Source organism: Misgurnus anguillicaudatus, chromosome 11 (genome assembly GCF_027580225.2).
Source record: "Misgurnus anguillicaudatus chromosome 11, ASM2758022v2, whole genome shotgun sequence".
Taxonomy (NCBI): Eukaryota; Metazoa; Chordata; class Actinopteri; order Cypriniformes; family Cobitidae; genus Misgurnus; species Misgurnus anguillicaudatus.
The window spans coordinates 37,315,671-37,328,123 of NC_073347.2; the positions used below are offsets into that span (position 1 = coordinate 37,315,671).

General features: G+C 35.7%; 2 protein-coding genes across 3 annotated transcripts in view; one reads left to right on the plus strand and one right to left on the minus strand.

Annotated features, from left to right (window-relative positions):
- Positions 1-7,172: 7,172 nt before the first annotated feature.
- nkx6.2 (NK6 homeobox 2) lies at positions 7,173-9,875 on the plus strand. The gene is made up of 3 exons (XM_055170103.2): positions 7,173-8,278; positions 8,514-8,686; positions 9,105-9,875. Exons 1-3 carry the CDS (start codon positions 7,864-7,866, stop codon positions 9,342-9,344), a joined length of 828 nt encoding a protein of 275 aa, XP_055026078.1. The 5' UTR covers positions 7,173-7,863; the 3' UTR covers positions 9,345-9,875.
- An 845-nt stretch (positions 9,876-10,720) lies between these two features.
- LOC129415910 (inositol polyphosphate-5-phosphatase A) overlaps positions 10,721-12,453 on the minus strand; it is a 130,129-nt gene continuing 128,396 nt past the window's right edge. Inside the window, exons 15-16 of one of the 2 annotated variants that reach the window (XM_055170102.2) lie at positions 12,347-12,428; positions 10,721-12,229 (exon numbers count right to left, since the gene is read on the minus strand). In XM_055170102.2, coding sequence (XP_055026077.1) covers positions 12,351-12,428 — 78 coding nt within the window. In that variant the 3' untranslated portion in view covers positions 10,721-12,229; positions 12,347-12,350. Of the gene's footprint in view, positions 12,234-12,346; positions 12,429-12,453 lie in introns of both variants that reach the window. The other variant, XM_055170101.2, reaches the window with a different exon arrangement.

The following is a 12,453-nucleotide window of genomic DNA, read 5'->3' on the forward strand; positions in this document are numbered from 1 at the left end:
GAAAATGTTCCAGCGCAACATCTGACAGGCCTTTGAGGCTGATCTTGACAGTAAAAGGTTAAGTTAAACAAAATCTGACTTTTCCATGTTTAAGTGCTATAATTGTGTCTCAAGTGCTTCTATCAACCTAGAAAATGTGTAAAAGATCAACCTAGTAACTTAGTTTTGGTAAATCATTCTCTGCAAGCATGTGAAAAAATAGCTCATTGAACTTTGTCTCCCCCTGTGATGTCAGAAGGGGATCTTATTATAATAATACCACCCCCTTAATCTGCACTATCCAACCACAGCACTGCCATTTAGTGCAGAGATCAACTCATTTGCATTTTAAAGGACACACCCCAAAACAGGCACATTTTTGCTAACACTTACACAGTGTCAATTTGAACATGTTATAATAAATGATCTGTGTGGGGTATTTTGAGCTAAAACTTCACATACGCACTCTGGAGACATCAAATAATTGTTTTACATCTTAAAAAAGTCTTGTGAAATGTCCCCTTTAAGGTTAACCCAGGCGTGAACAATGCTCAGATCAGCTAACAGAAGTGTCTCTTGCCAAAAAAAATGATCATTTGTATGTTTTTGAGACCTAGCAAATTGAAATATTCAAGCAAAGAAGACACAAATGAGATTGTACTCACACTGTTGATTTGTACCTTTGAAGTGCATACTAAAATGACTTGTTTGCTGAGGTACTCATATGGACTCTTTAGGTGCAAACATGTACTTTTTAAGAAGGTGTACCGCTCCAGTGACAGCTAGGGACCATATTTTACCATTGTTTTTGAAAGTGTAAGTTATTTTATTGTAGTGTAGATCATTGACATCATATCTGGAGCCTGCAATGAAAATAAACTCAATAAAACTGTGACTGATTTATAAGCACCTTACTATCAATTTCTGTTCTTCAGGAGAATCTCTGGTGAATTTGGGCCCATAAATTCTTACTGTGGATCGACAGTCTGCCCCCCTTTCTGTCAGGACCCCTACAATCATTTGAAGGATTTATCTGAAGATGTCTGTTTATTCTTAACCTGGGATAAGATGTGCCTAAACAGAAACCAATAACCCCACAGAAACCTCAATAACAACCTTCTTCAGGGGTATCAGGGGGAAATTTCCGGTGCCTGATATTTGGAGATTTCCTTGTGGACTAACTCTCCAGACTTTATGTAAGAGGTTGACGACAGCAAATTGTTAAATTGAGCCAGACATCAAAAAATAAAAGATAAAACAATGTTTTTACAGCTAAATATAAATCTCCTGAGGTTCAGTCAAACAGAACACAAAACTTTCTCCCTCACGGTTAGTACACTAAACATTTCAAACATGTAAAGAGAGTTACAGCACGTTTAACACACAGTGATTATTTTCTTTTTACATCTGATCTGTATTATTACTTTGGGTTAATTGCCATCCTGCTCTCGACTAACTGACATCAGAGATAATTTGGCCACGTCTGACATTACAGACGAGAGTAGATCTGGGTTTAGACAGCAGAAACATTGAAGATAAATTTGTGGCACTGATTTAAACACTGAAAACATTTTGCAGTTCTGCTCTGTAATGAGATCCAGCAGGTGAGAGCAGCTCTTATTTTAGCATATTGCTTATTTACATTGACACAGAAACACTCACAGAATGAATACTGATATACGCATCTGCATGAGTTACACACGGTGTGAAAGTAAAACACACAGATTAACAATTTTCTGTATAACTATCAACAATACATGTAACACAATTAAATACTGATGTCGTTAAACTCCTTCAAAAACTTCATAGCCTTTAAAGTGTAGTAACCATGTTTTGTTTTTGTTTGGTTTTTTTTTTTTTTTTGGGGGGGGGGGGGTGTTGATTACTATTAGCAAAACCGGTTTTACTACAGTAACCATGGTTTTACTATGGTTTTTGAGAACATTATTTTGTGATAACCATAGTTTTACTCAAGTAACCATGTTTTTTGGTTTGTTTTAACTGTAGTGAAAGCATTTTTAATTTTCCTGAGGGTAGTCTCATAGAGCATTGTATTGCATGATCTCTGTTTGGCAGTAAATATGTTTTCCAAATAAAATTCAGGAGCAAGTTAGCAGAATTAGCTTCTATAATAATCTAGTTTCATGATAAGAAAAGACCATCTTAATGCATTTGTTAAGCGGCTCTGGCACAGCTACAGTAACCTGGTGTATGGCGTCATCTGCTGGATAAACAACTTCTCTGTCACAGCTGGTACCTGCAGGTAATCCTAGGTACCAGTAATTTAAAGAGTAGTTAGTTAGTTAGTTAGTTAGTTAGTTAGTTAGTTAGTTAGCTAGTTAGCTAGTTAGCTAGTTGGTTGGTTAGTTGGCTGGTTAGTTGGCTGGTTAGTTAGTTAGAGCAGTGTTTCCCAATCCTGATCCTCGAGGACCCCCACCCAAAAAGTTATTTAACACACCTGATTTAACTCATCAGCTAGTTATGGAGACATCATGTTTATCATTTTGGAAGGAGGCTGATGAGTTAAATCAGGTGTTTTAAATAAGATAACATCTAAACCTTTTTAGAAGGGGGTCGTTGAGGACCAGGATTGGGAAGCACTTAGATAATAGAATTTATAGTTTAGTGACCTTTAAAGGTCATTACATCTATTGAATGTGCGTGCGTGTCAAAAACACTAACAGCCAGCCCACGTGCCTCACAAATTAATCATTTTGCTTGATGAATTGATTAATAATTTGAAATGTTTAAGGAGTAGTGTAGTCATGTAATGTAATGTTGTAATGACTAATCATCGCCACACGAGGGCAGTACTGTGTAAATGAAGTGTAGTTTGACTAAGTGATAGTTCACTTAAAATGAAAATTCTGTCATCATTTACTCCTCCTCGTGTTGTTCTAATCCTGTATGAATTTCTTTTTTTTCTGATGAAAACAAACGAAGATATTTTGAGGAATGATGGTAAACACACAGCAGATAGTGACCATTGACTTTCAAAGTAAGACAAATTTTGAATGTATTGTGATAAATTATATTTAATAAGAAATATAAAAAAATATTTTGATAAATGATCACACAGTTGACGGTACCCATTAAATTCCATCATATTTTTTTCCTACTATGGAAGAAGGAAAATGTTTCTGATCTTAGCTACCTGATGATGGCAGTAATGCACTGTTAATGATGAAGAAGATAAAGACTGGAACAGTTGTTTAAGAGTAACCCATTTGGATTTTGGATATCGGATTAGATCAACATGTTAAAATGGGCTGTTCAAAACAAAAGGGATTGGATCACAAAATCCATCTAGGTTTTTATCTCAAATCGTCACTGTGTGTCGTTCAAAACTTTTTAGATTGGGACTTGTTTGATCCAAAAAGCAGTGTTTTTCTTATCCTAGCAGAAGGGTGGATTCCAGGAACAAAAATGTAATAAAACTTCTAAAAACTTTTACTTAAACTTATAAACCTACAGTTAGTCTACAATATAAATCATGTAATATTTATAAATCTATTTTTTATTTTGCTCTTGATTAGTTCAATCCTTATGGTGGTGGTTTCACAGTCAAGAATTATCTTAAGTCAGGACTAAGCCTTAGGTTAATTAATATAACTAGTTTGAACAAACATGCCTTACTAAAAACATGACTTGTGTGCATTTTGAGGTAAAACAAAGAGCACTGATGTATTTTAAGACATGTCATGAAAGTTGTTTTCAGTTTGAACAGATCTTACATTTATTTGTATCCCTGTCTGGGAAACCACCTCATAATGAATCCTTATAAGTATTCCAAGTATAGCATTGGGCTTTCATTTAAACCTTACAGTCAATTAAGAAAGAAAAACAGTCTGTGCATCATAAAGCACCTCTATATGACTTAAAATGTATGTTCAAATGTGTTTGTGCATCATTTATTTTTTATTTATTTTGAGGGCCAGAAGAACAGACTGAATGTTGAATTGAAATAAAAAGTAAGGGAAAGTTGTGTTCTTTTATTATATCTTCAAGTAAAAATACTTGACCCCATACTGACCAAACTACCTTCTGTTTTTACATAACTAATAGTCAACATTGACATGTGATCCCATTTACAACACTAGAAATCTAGATTAGCTCATCTGAAAAGGTGTGTATCAGGGTGATCCCATCCAATTTTGCTTTGATAAACCAGGACAAAAGTGAGATGGTTTACCTGATCCTAGATAGCAAAACATGGGATTTCTGGATCATTTTAAACTTTTTGAACAACTGGTTCGTGATGGTCGTTTCTGTGTATGCTGCACACGTCATAAAGACTTTATTATTTCAAAATATTAACTATTATAAAGTGGACTTTTATTCTTGGTTAAATATAAATTGTTGTAATATGTTTTGACTTGTGTAATGTTCAGTTTACCAGGCTTGATGACGTATGCAGCCTGGAGGGGAGGGGGGGCTCGCCAACCTATGCGCATGCGCAGTAACTGAAACGACCTGGGGGAAAAAGGTGTTTCTGTCACCAGGTGGGGGCGGGGCCTCTGTCAATCTGTTTCTTTTGTGGGTTCTAGTGGAGGTTGTGAAGGTCCTATAAGTGGAGCTTGTCAGTAATGACACAAAATCTGATTGGATAAACTTTTTCTCAGTAAGCACTGACGAAGTCTGACATCGAGCAAAACCATAAATCAATCGAAAATCTATAAATACAAAAAGAGAAACGATCATAAAATGCTTTATATTTATTCACTGCAGACACGTTTACCATATTTCATAGGTCATATCACATAGGTCCATATTTCACTGCGGTCAGGTTTTAGGTCCTTTTATAACACAATAATTAAAAGAAACAAAACGAATATTTTAAAACTTAATGCTAATTTCAAAAAATATATTTTCATTACTAATAAGGAGCAACTTATTCGTAATATGAATGAACCTTGTTTTTAACGTGCAACACACAATACAATCAGTAGATGTCGCTGTATTCCTGTAAATCAGGGATCTCAATCCTGGAGGTTTATCCTCGTGCATCCTTCAGTTCCAGCACTGCTTTAACACACCTGCTAGCCCTGAACAGCTCGATAAGAAGTGTTTGATTGGGGTTGTTGGAGCAAAACTCTGCAGGACATCAGATGTCCAGGAATAAAGACTAGACTACAGCTGTAAATAAACAGAGATCACATGCAGACTGAAAAGTCACTATTTCTTAAATGTCTCATTTCGCTACCATTCAATTCATTATAATGTGCAGGACAGAAAATACACTGAAAAGTTTTAAAGACATCACTCTAAATATTTTTCCAATTATTAATCACCAATATTACTATTATTATTATTATTATTATTATTACTACTAGTTATCAAAATATCAACGTCATTGGATAAAACAATTTGGAAAAAGATTTTGTTGTCTTATTTGTGTAAACACTGTAGTCTAAAGTTAGAAATCAGACACGAGAGAATCAAACTGAAAACAGATATAAGTTTATTGTCTATCTGATTATAATATTAGGGTTTATGCTTTAATAATTACACAGAAATCATTCAAATCATGGTTATGAATTTATATGTACCCCAGTTTTACATGTTGGCTTTGCAGGCCTCTTGAAGCATCTCAGCACCATAACCAGAGTTCTTCTCTCAAACAAGTAAAATACAGTAAAGTCTATAAATATAATGTAGGTTATATTGCTAGTGTTTATTGCACACTATAGAATACATTTAACACGGGGGAAATAAGAAACGTTGAATAATAATAATAATAATAATAATAATAATAATAATACAAATAATAATAATAATAATAATAAATAATAATAATATAAATCAGTAAGGTAGGCTACAGGTAATGAGTTTATTTTATTTATAGAGATAAGAGCAGAAACACGCCCCTGATTTAGATTTAGGCTACTTGAATTTTGGCCGGTTGCATAAACACCTTAAACTAGTTTTACAAGTTAGTCCTCAATTTTTTTCTTCAAGACTAGTCATCATTTTGTCAATTATATAAAAAGGTAGATTGGTTTGAAGTTCTTATGAGACGGTCTTGTCGGCTTTTATACTTTTGACCCCAGATCATAGAGAGCTACTAAATAATACGATTTAAATTAAATTACACATTAACTAAATTATTATTATTATTACTATTAAATATGTTCGATAAGTTAGTGGGATATAATAAAATCAAATCAATAACTTTACTTCAGAATTAAATATTAGAGACACATGCAGAGCACAATAAACCTTTTAGTTCGATATAAATCACCTAAATATTATTGGAGACCCGTATTATTATAATAGAGAGCTGTTTAAAGTCTTCGTCATATTTCTACCTTGGTGGTTTTGATGAAGGTCTAAATGACGCGGAGCCCTTTTAAATTCAAGCATTCTCATATTTCACCCGTCCATTCTCAAAGCACCATAAAACATGAACGCGCCTCTTAAACAGATGATGATCTGTGTCTCTCTGCTCCTACAATTCACACATAGCCTACAATAAAATAAACAAAGTGCATGTATATAGCAGGAATATTAATATGGACACAGAATACTGAATATATTTAGAATATTACTATCGGTCCGTTTAATGTAAAATGACCAGCGCACGCCAGATAAACGAGGGACTATTGAGCAGGAGAAATGAAGCGATGCTTGTCGCCTGAACACTGACTTAGATATTATCAGCATCACTGACACTCATGTGACACTTAATGAACTGAAGTGAGAGAGAGTATTATTAATACTGTTTAACACTTCATTTAATAAGGCATTTCTATACACTCCAAAACTTCCCATACAATCTCAAATATTCCACAATAATTGTGGAATATCCTATCGACTTTATCCCGCAGGTTGCATCTACTGTGCCATTATTTCAATTATTTGTTGTAGTTTATTTTTGACTTACAACATCTCGCGACTATTGACATTTTAAAGTTTTGAATGCATTTAATATATTTTACACCCGAACAAAGAGACCAATCTTGTCAATTATTTTGCTTTAAATAAAGAGAACACGAAATAAATTTTTTGAATAAATTTGGCTCTTTAAAACCGAAGTTGTAATAAACTGTTAAAAGAAGTTAGCCTACATAAAGTAGTACGCGATGTCCGTAAACATTTTATCGCTAAAAAATCGCGACGAAATCGAGTTTTGCACACTTTACAATCGTTAAACAGTCGGTTGATTAAAACGAAACGGAATAAACGTTTAGGCTGAATAAAAAATGACGAGTGAATCTTGTCGCCAACTTTAAGTATCATTAGTGACTATGAAAGAGTCATAGATCGCAGATGTTTGGAGGTTAATGTACTTACTCTGTCGGCGGTAATGGCTCATACAGTAAACGCGTCTGTTTTGTCAAATCTCGAAACAATGATTTCTACAGTGAAACGCGTCATTAATGGCGCTACAATAAGCGCTTGATGGAGTGCGCCTTTGTCCCGGCGATGCGCATGCAAATCCGCCGCTCGCGCCCTCCAATCAGCGAGCGGCGTCACTTCGCTTCTTCCAATAGGAGAAACGCGCTCGCAGGTGGCAGCGCGGTTATCAGCTCTTCCCATTGCGCTCACATCACAGCCAAGAGTCCATTCAACGCAGACCCGACGTTCGGATGCGGGCTACCAAAGCGCTCGAAGCGGGCGTAAGATCTCCCGACAGCCGCCGACTGGATTTCGCGTCAGGACGCGTGTGAAACTGCAGACACAGTGGGAAGCTTTTGGTTCATGTCAAACCCTTTGCCTGGGAGAACACTTGAAAACTTTTAACATACACTTGCAAAGTTGCAAAAGGGCTGTGCGCGGTCGCGTCGCCTTGGATAAGCTGACAAGTTGCGGGCGCAAAACTTCGCGCGGTTGTACTTTTTATGTATTTTCTTTCACGGCGCGTCCTGTGGTTCATTCGTACCAATGTTAGCTGTGGGGCAGATGGATACTAACAGACAGAGCGCGTTCGTCTTGGGCAGTACTCCACTGGCCGCGCTGCACAACATGACTGAGATGAAGAACTCTTTATTTCCGTACACACTGCAGAACCCCGCCGGGTTCAAAGCTCCTTCATTCACTAATCTGAACTCTCAGATCCCGCTGGGAACTCCGCACGGAATTAGCGATATATTGGGGAGACCCATCACTACAGCTGGACAGCTGCTTTCGGGCTTTCCCAGGATCAACGGCTTGGCCACATCGGCCGGGATGTACTTTAACCCCGCGGCCGTGTCTCGGTACCCCAAACCCTTGACGGAGTTGCCCGGGAGGGCGCCTATTTTCTGGCCGGGAATGATGCAGGGTTCGCCTTGGAGAGACCCGCGGGTGCCCTGTCATGGTGAGTTTTTTATGGCCTGAATGACACGTATAGCCTATATGAACCTGTATACCAGTGTGTGCGTTTTTTTTCTCCATTTGTCTTATATCAGATTGTCATCTTATGGATATTATGATGCTGTCACTTGACACTTGTCTGATCCGTACGCAACTAAGATTCCCATGAAAGTAACAAACTTAAATATCTGTTTTACGTCATTGGCATTTATTTGGCTGAACATCTCTCATTTTTTCAGCCCAAGCAAACATGATGTTGGACAAGGATGGAAAGAAGAAACACTCCAGGCCAACTTTCTCAGGACAGCAGATCTTCGCCCTGGAGAAAACTTTCGAGCAGACCAAATATCTAGCCGGTCCAGAGAGAGCTCGACTCGCTTATTCTCTGGGAATGACCGAAAGTCAAGTCAAGGTAAATAAAGAAACTTTGTTTTTTTTCTTTTTAACTTTGATACGTGAATGCATATTAATCAGTTTAGCTTTTTTTCGTTTTGAATGTAAAGTGTAAACATGAGATAAATATTATTTTATTAGTGAAATCAAGCCTGTCAATTTGCAAACAAGTGAAATCACCATTTATATATAAAAAAAGAAATTACTGGTAGGCCTTCTTTTATTTATTGTTTTTTTATTTTAGCCGGACATTCAGTCTGTAATAAAGTTTGATCATGAATATTACGTAATTGTTTTGAGGCCTCCCACATACAGTTAAGATGCTGCTGCCCAAATTTCAAATTATTTTATGCTAACGAAATAACTAGAATAGTAGCTTTTCACACATAGTTCATTTAAATTCAGCTTAATTAAATACTAATATATTTTTTTTGCAGGTGTGGTTTCAAAACAGAAGGACGAAATGGCGTAAGAGACACGCGGCTGAAATGGCCACGGCCAAGAAGAAACACGATTCAGAGACGGAGAAGATGAAGGAGAGCTCGGATGATGAAGAATACAACAAACCTCTGGACCCAAACTCTGACGACGAGAAGATCACGAGACTGTTGAAAAAGCACAAGGCCAGCAGTGTGAATCTGATCAGCCCGTGCAGCAACAGCTCGGACACATTGTGATCGGACTCGAGACTTAAACAGAGTTAACCAGGGTATTAAAACACGCGGAGAGACTCTTATAGCTGTACAGTTACGCGCGTGTACGTCAGATGTATATATATTTTTTACTGAGTAAATTATGTTATTGAACCTTCACGTGCCAGCTCTCCAACACCCATCATCATCATCATCCTCACATGCTGAAGGTCTTTATTTCTTCAGATGGATAACGGCGCCGATTCCGCCTAAAAGTTTCAAAAGATGTTTTTTTTTATTTTACAAGCAGGTACACAAAGTGTATGAAAGGCAGAGTGTTGTAAATGATGTGAATAGATTTTGTTTTAACACAATGTTCCTCTGGCTGCTTTATAATTTCAGTAAAGTTTATGTTTGATCTCTCAGCACGAAAATCACACAGAGATGGACATAAAATATCGGATGAAGAGAATATTATTACTTCCGTGCTGAAGGAAGAAAAATCTTTGTATTATCAATAAATTATTTAACAAGCCAATCTTTTAAATATGTCTTGGTTATTAATGATGATGTGATTGTTTGTCTTTATCTGATTATTTAATGTCAAAGCGCTTAACTTTATATAGGCTATATATATAACAAACTATCATTTAATTTGTTTTCGATATTTTTGGCTGCGTGTAATTATCTAACCACTCTTTATTTATATTTTGTCTATATTGTAGTTAAACATTTTACGTCAGAAATTAGATTAAAAGCAAATTTACAGATAGATTTTAAATGGATGCCTTACATTAATTTTATTCAAAAGTTAAAAAAATCTGTATTTAATATAATATCACACTAAAGCAAATTTTGATTCCGTTAGAGATATTTATTTGAGATTTTATTCGTCTGAATTATTATGACCTGACCGATCGTTATAAGACACTTAATATTATTTAAGAGTTATTTAAATAACTAAAACATTTTAATAGAAACGTGAGTGAACGAACTTTTTATTCTCATTGCTTTGAATATTTTCTGATATATGGACTCAAATCTTCCTATAAGTAATAATTATTAATATCTCTTTATTTATTTTTTTACAAAATACCATACCATGTTTTATTTTAACTTTATAATCGGAACTTAATATTGAATAATGCGAACTTTGCACTAACCCCAAATAAATGTTGAACTGCATCATTAATTTCAGAATAATATTATTACACAATATCATAAAATAATAGTGTTGATAATTAATAATAATATAAAATAATAATAATAGCTTTCTAAGATCGAAGAAGGGTAATAATACATCTGTTTTTTTTTTAAGAAAGGGTCACATAAAGTATACTGACGTAAAAATGTAAATGTGAAACTTTTGTTTAGTCTCAGTGGGATACGGATGTGCTCGAGTAATGACAAACACTCACTCATGACTTCTAATGGTTTTATTGCTTTTGGAGCTCTAATATCTCTATCTGCTTCAAGAAAAGAGTGACTTCTACCGGCTGACCTGCGTTAACAAGCAGTTTTGTCTTGACCAAATCACTGCTAGGAGACACAAAATCATTCCCACAGAAGTGATTTACAAATCAAGAATCAATCTAAAGGCCACCGGGAAACTCTGTAGTGAATTAAATCAATAGAGGAAACCTTAAAGATACTTTACAGCGTTCATGCTACAGATTACCATTACTATCATATCTGAAACAAGCATGCATTTGTAATGAATTACATTCATGTGCAACGTGTGTAACGTGGACACTATAAAGTATAAACATTTCCTCCTGGTCCTTAAAGTGAGAGGATTTCTCTCTTAAAGCTAAACTGCACAATGTTATCCTTCAACAGCTGGCACAGTAACAGAATGACAAATCATCATTAAAAAAGAAAGAAAGAAAGATACAGCTATGTTTAAGATACCCAAGCCTATTTAAAATATCACATTCAATACCATAACATTATCACACAGAAATAAGTTAGAATAAAAACGATACTCTTATAACCAAACAAGACTAATCTAACAAACTCTCTTATCTACTCGTATGGTTTATGGCACACACCTTAAAAGAAATAAGAAACTTTATATTGGATATATATTTAAATCATAATATCTGGAAATGTTTCATCTGACAAAACCCTAAAGCAGTCATTTGTGTGAATACGTCAGCATGAGAATTGATTTCAGTAGGAATTATAAATGATCTTATTAAAAGGTACAGTATATATAAAATGAGACTTGGCCGTTGTATGAGGCATGGCAGATTGTTACGACAGTAACAAAAAACAAACAAAAGTAAACTAAAGAAATAAACAGAATCTAATGTCTACACTACCGTATATAACATAATCCAATGTACAAATAAACCTAGCTTAAGATACACAACAATATTTTTTGCATTGCACTTTTAAACATCTTACATACTGTATGGAAGTAGCTCAGATTTTGTAGCGGCATATCTAAAATTTCCACATATGCATTTTAAAATCTGTAAAGTGTTTTGTGATGTTCCATTAGAGTTTTGGAAAGAAGGCCGACACAAGAGAGATGATGATGTCTGATGGTGTTACAGATGAATAATGTCTTCTGCATTCAGAGGAAAATCCCACCTGACATATATGTGTGTGTGTGTGTCTGTGTGTGTGTGTGTGTGTGTGTGCGTGTGTGTCTGTGTGTGTGTGCGTTCAGTAAATGTCCATGATGATCGTGACATTAAAGCATTCATGAAGTCAAAGTGTTGTTACTATGGATGTGTTGCATGCACTGTGACAAATGCGACTGGTCAGTCCTGCTGAAGAGTCTTTACAGGGTCGTCCTCTGTGTGTGTGTGTGTGTGTGTGTGTGTGTGTGTGTGTGTGTGTGTGTGTGTGTGTGTCCATCCACCCGAGTTTCTCACAGGGGACCTTTCATGAAATCTTCTCCACCCTTTGGCACCATTCGCCTGGCTAACACACACATACACACACACACGCACAAATGTGCACACACAAGAATTATGATATAATAAAGCAATATATAAAGTAAAAATAATAAAGAAGAAGTAAATTAAATGATTTACCGTATCACTGCACAACACAACACTTGTGCTTATTCGTGTGTTTTCCAGCTCCTGAGCTTAACCGGAAAAACAGGTAGACAGGCTGCAAAAAAATACACAAATAAAGT

Bases quoted from the DNA above. Each gene is read 5' to 3' on its own strand.
- nkx6.2 (XM_055170103.2), top strand. From the start codon at position 7,864: ATGTTAGCTGTGGGGCAGATGGATACTAACAGACAGAGCGCGTTCGTC. The intron at 8,279-8,513 runs GTGAGTTTTTTA...TCATTTTTTCAG, and splicing joins CCCGCGGGTGCCCTGTCATG to CCCAAGCAAACATGATGTTG. The intron at 8,687-9,104 runs GTAAATAAAGAA...TTTTTTTTGCAG, and splicing joins TGACCGAAAGTCAAGTCAAG to GTGTGGTTTCAAAACAGAAG.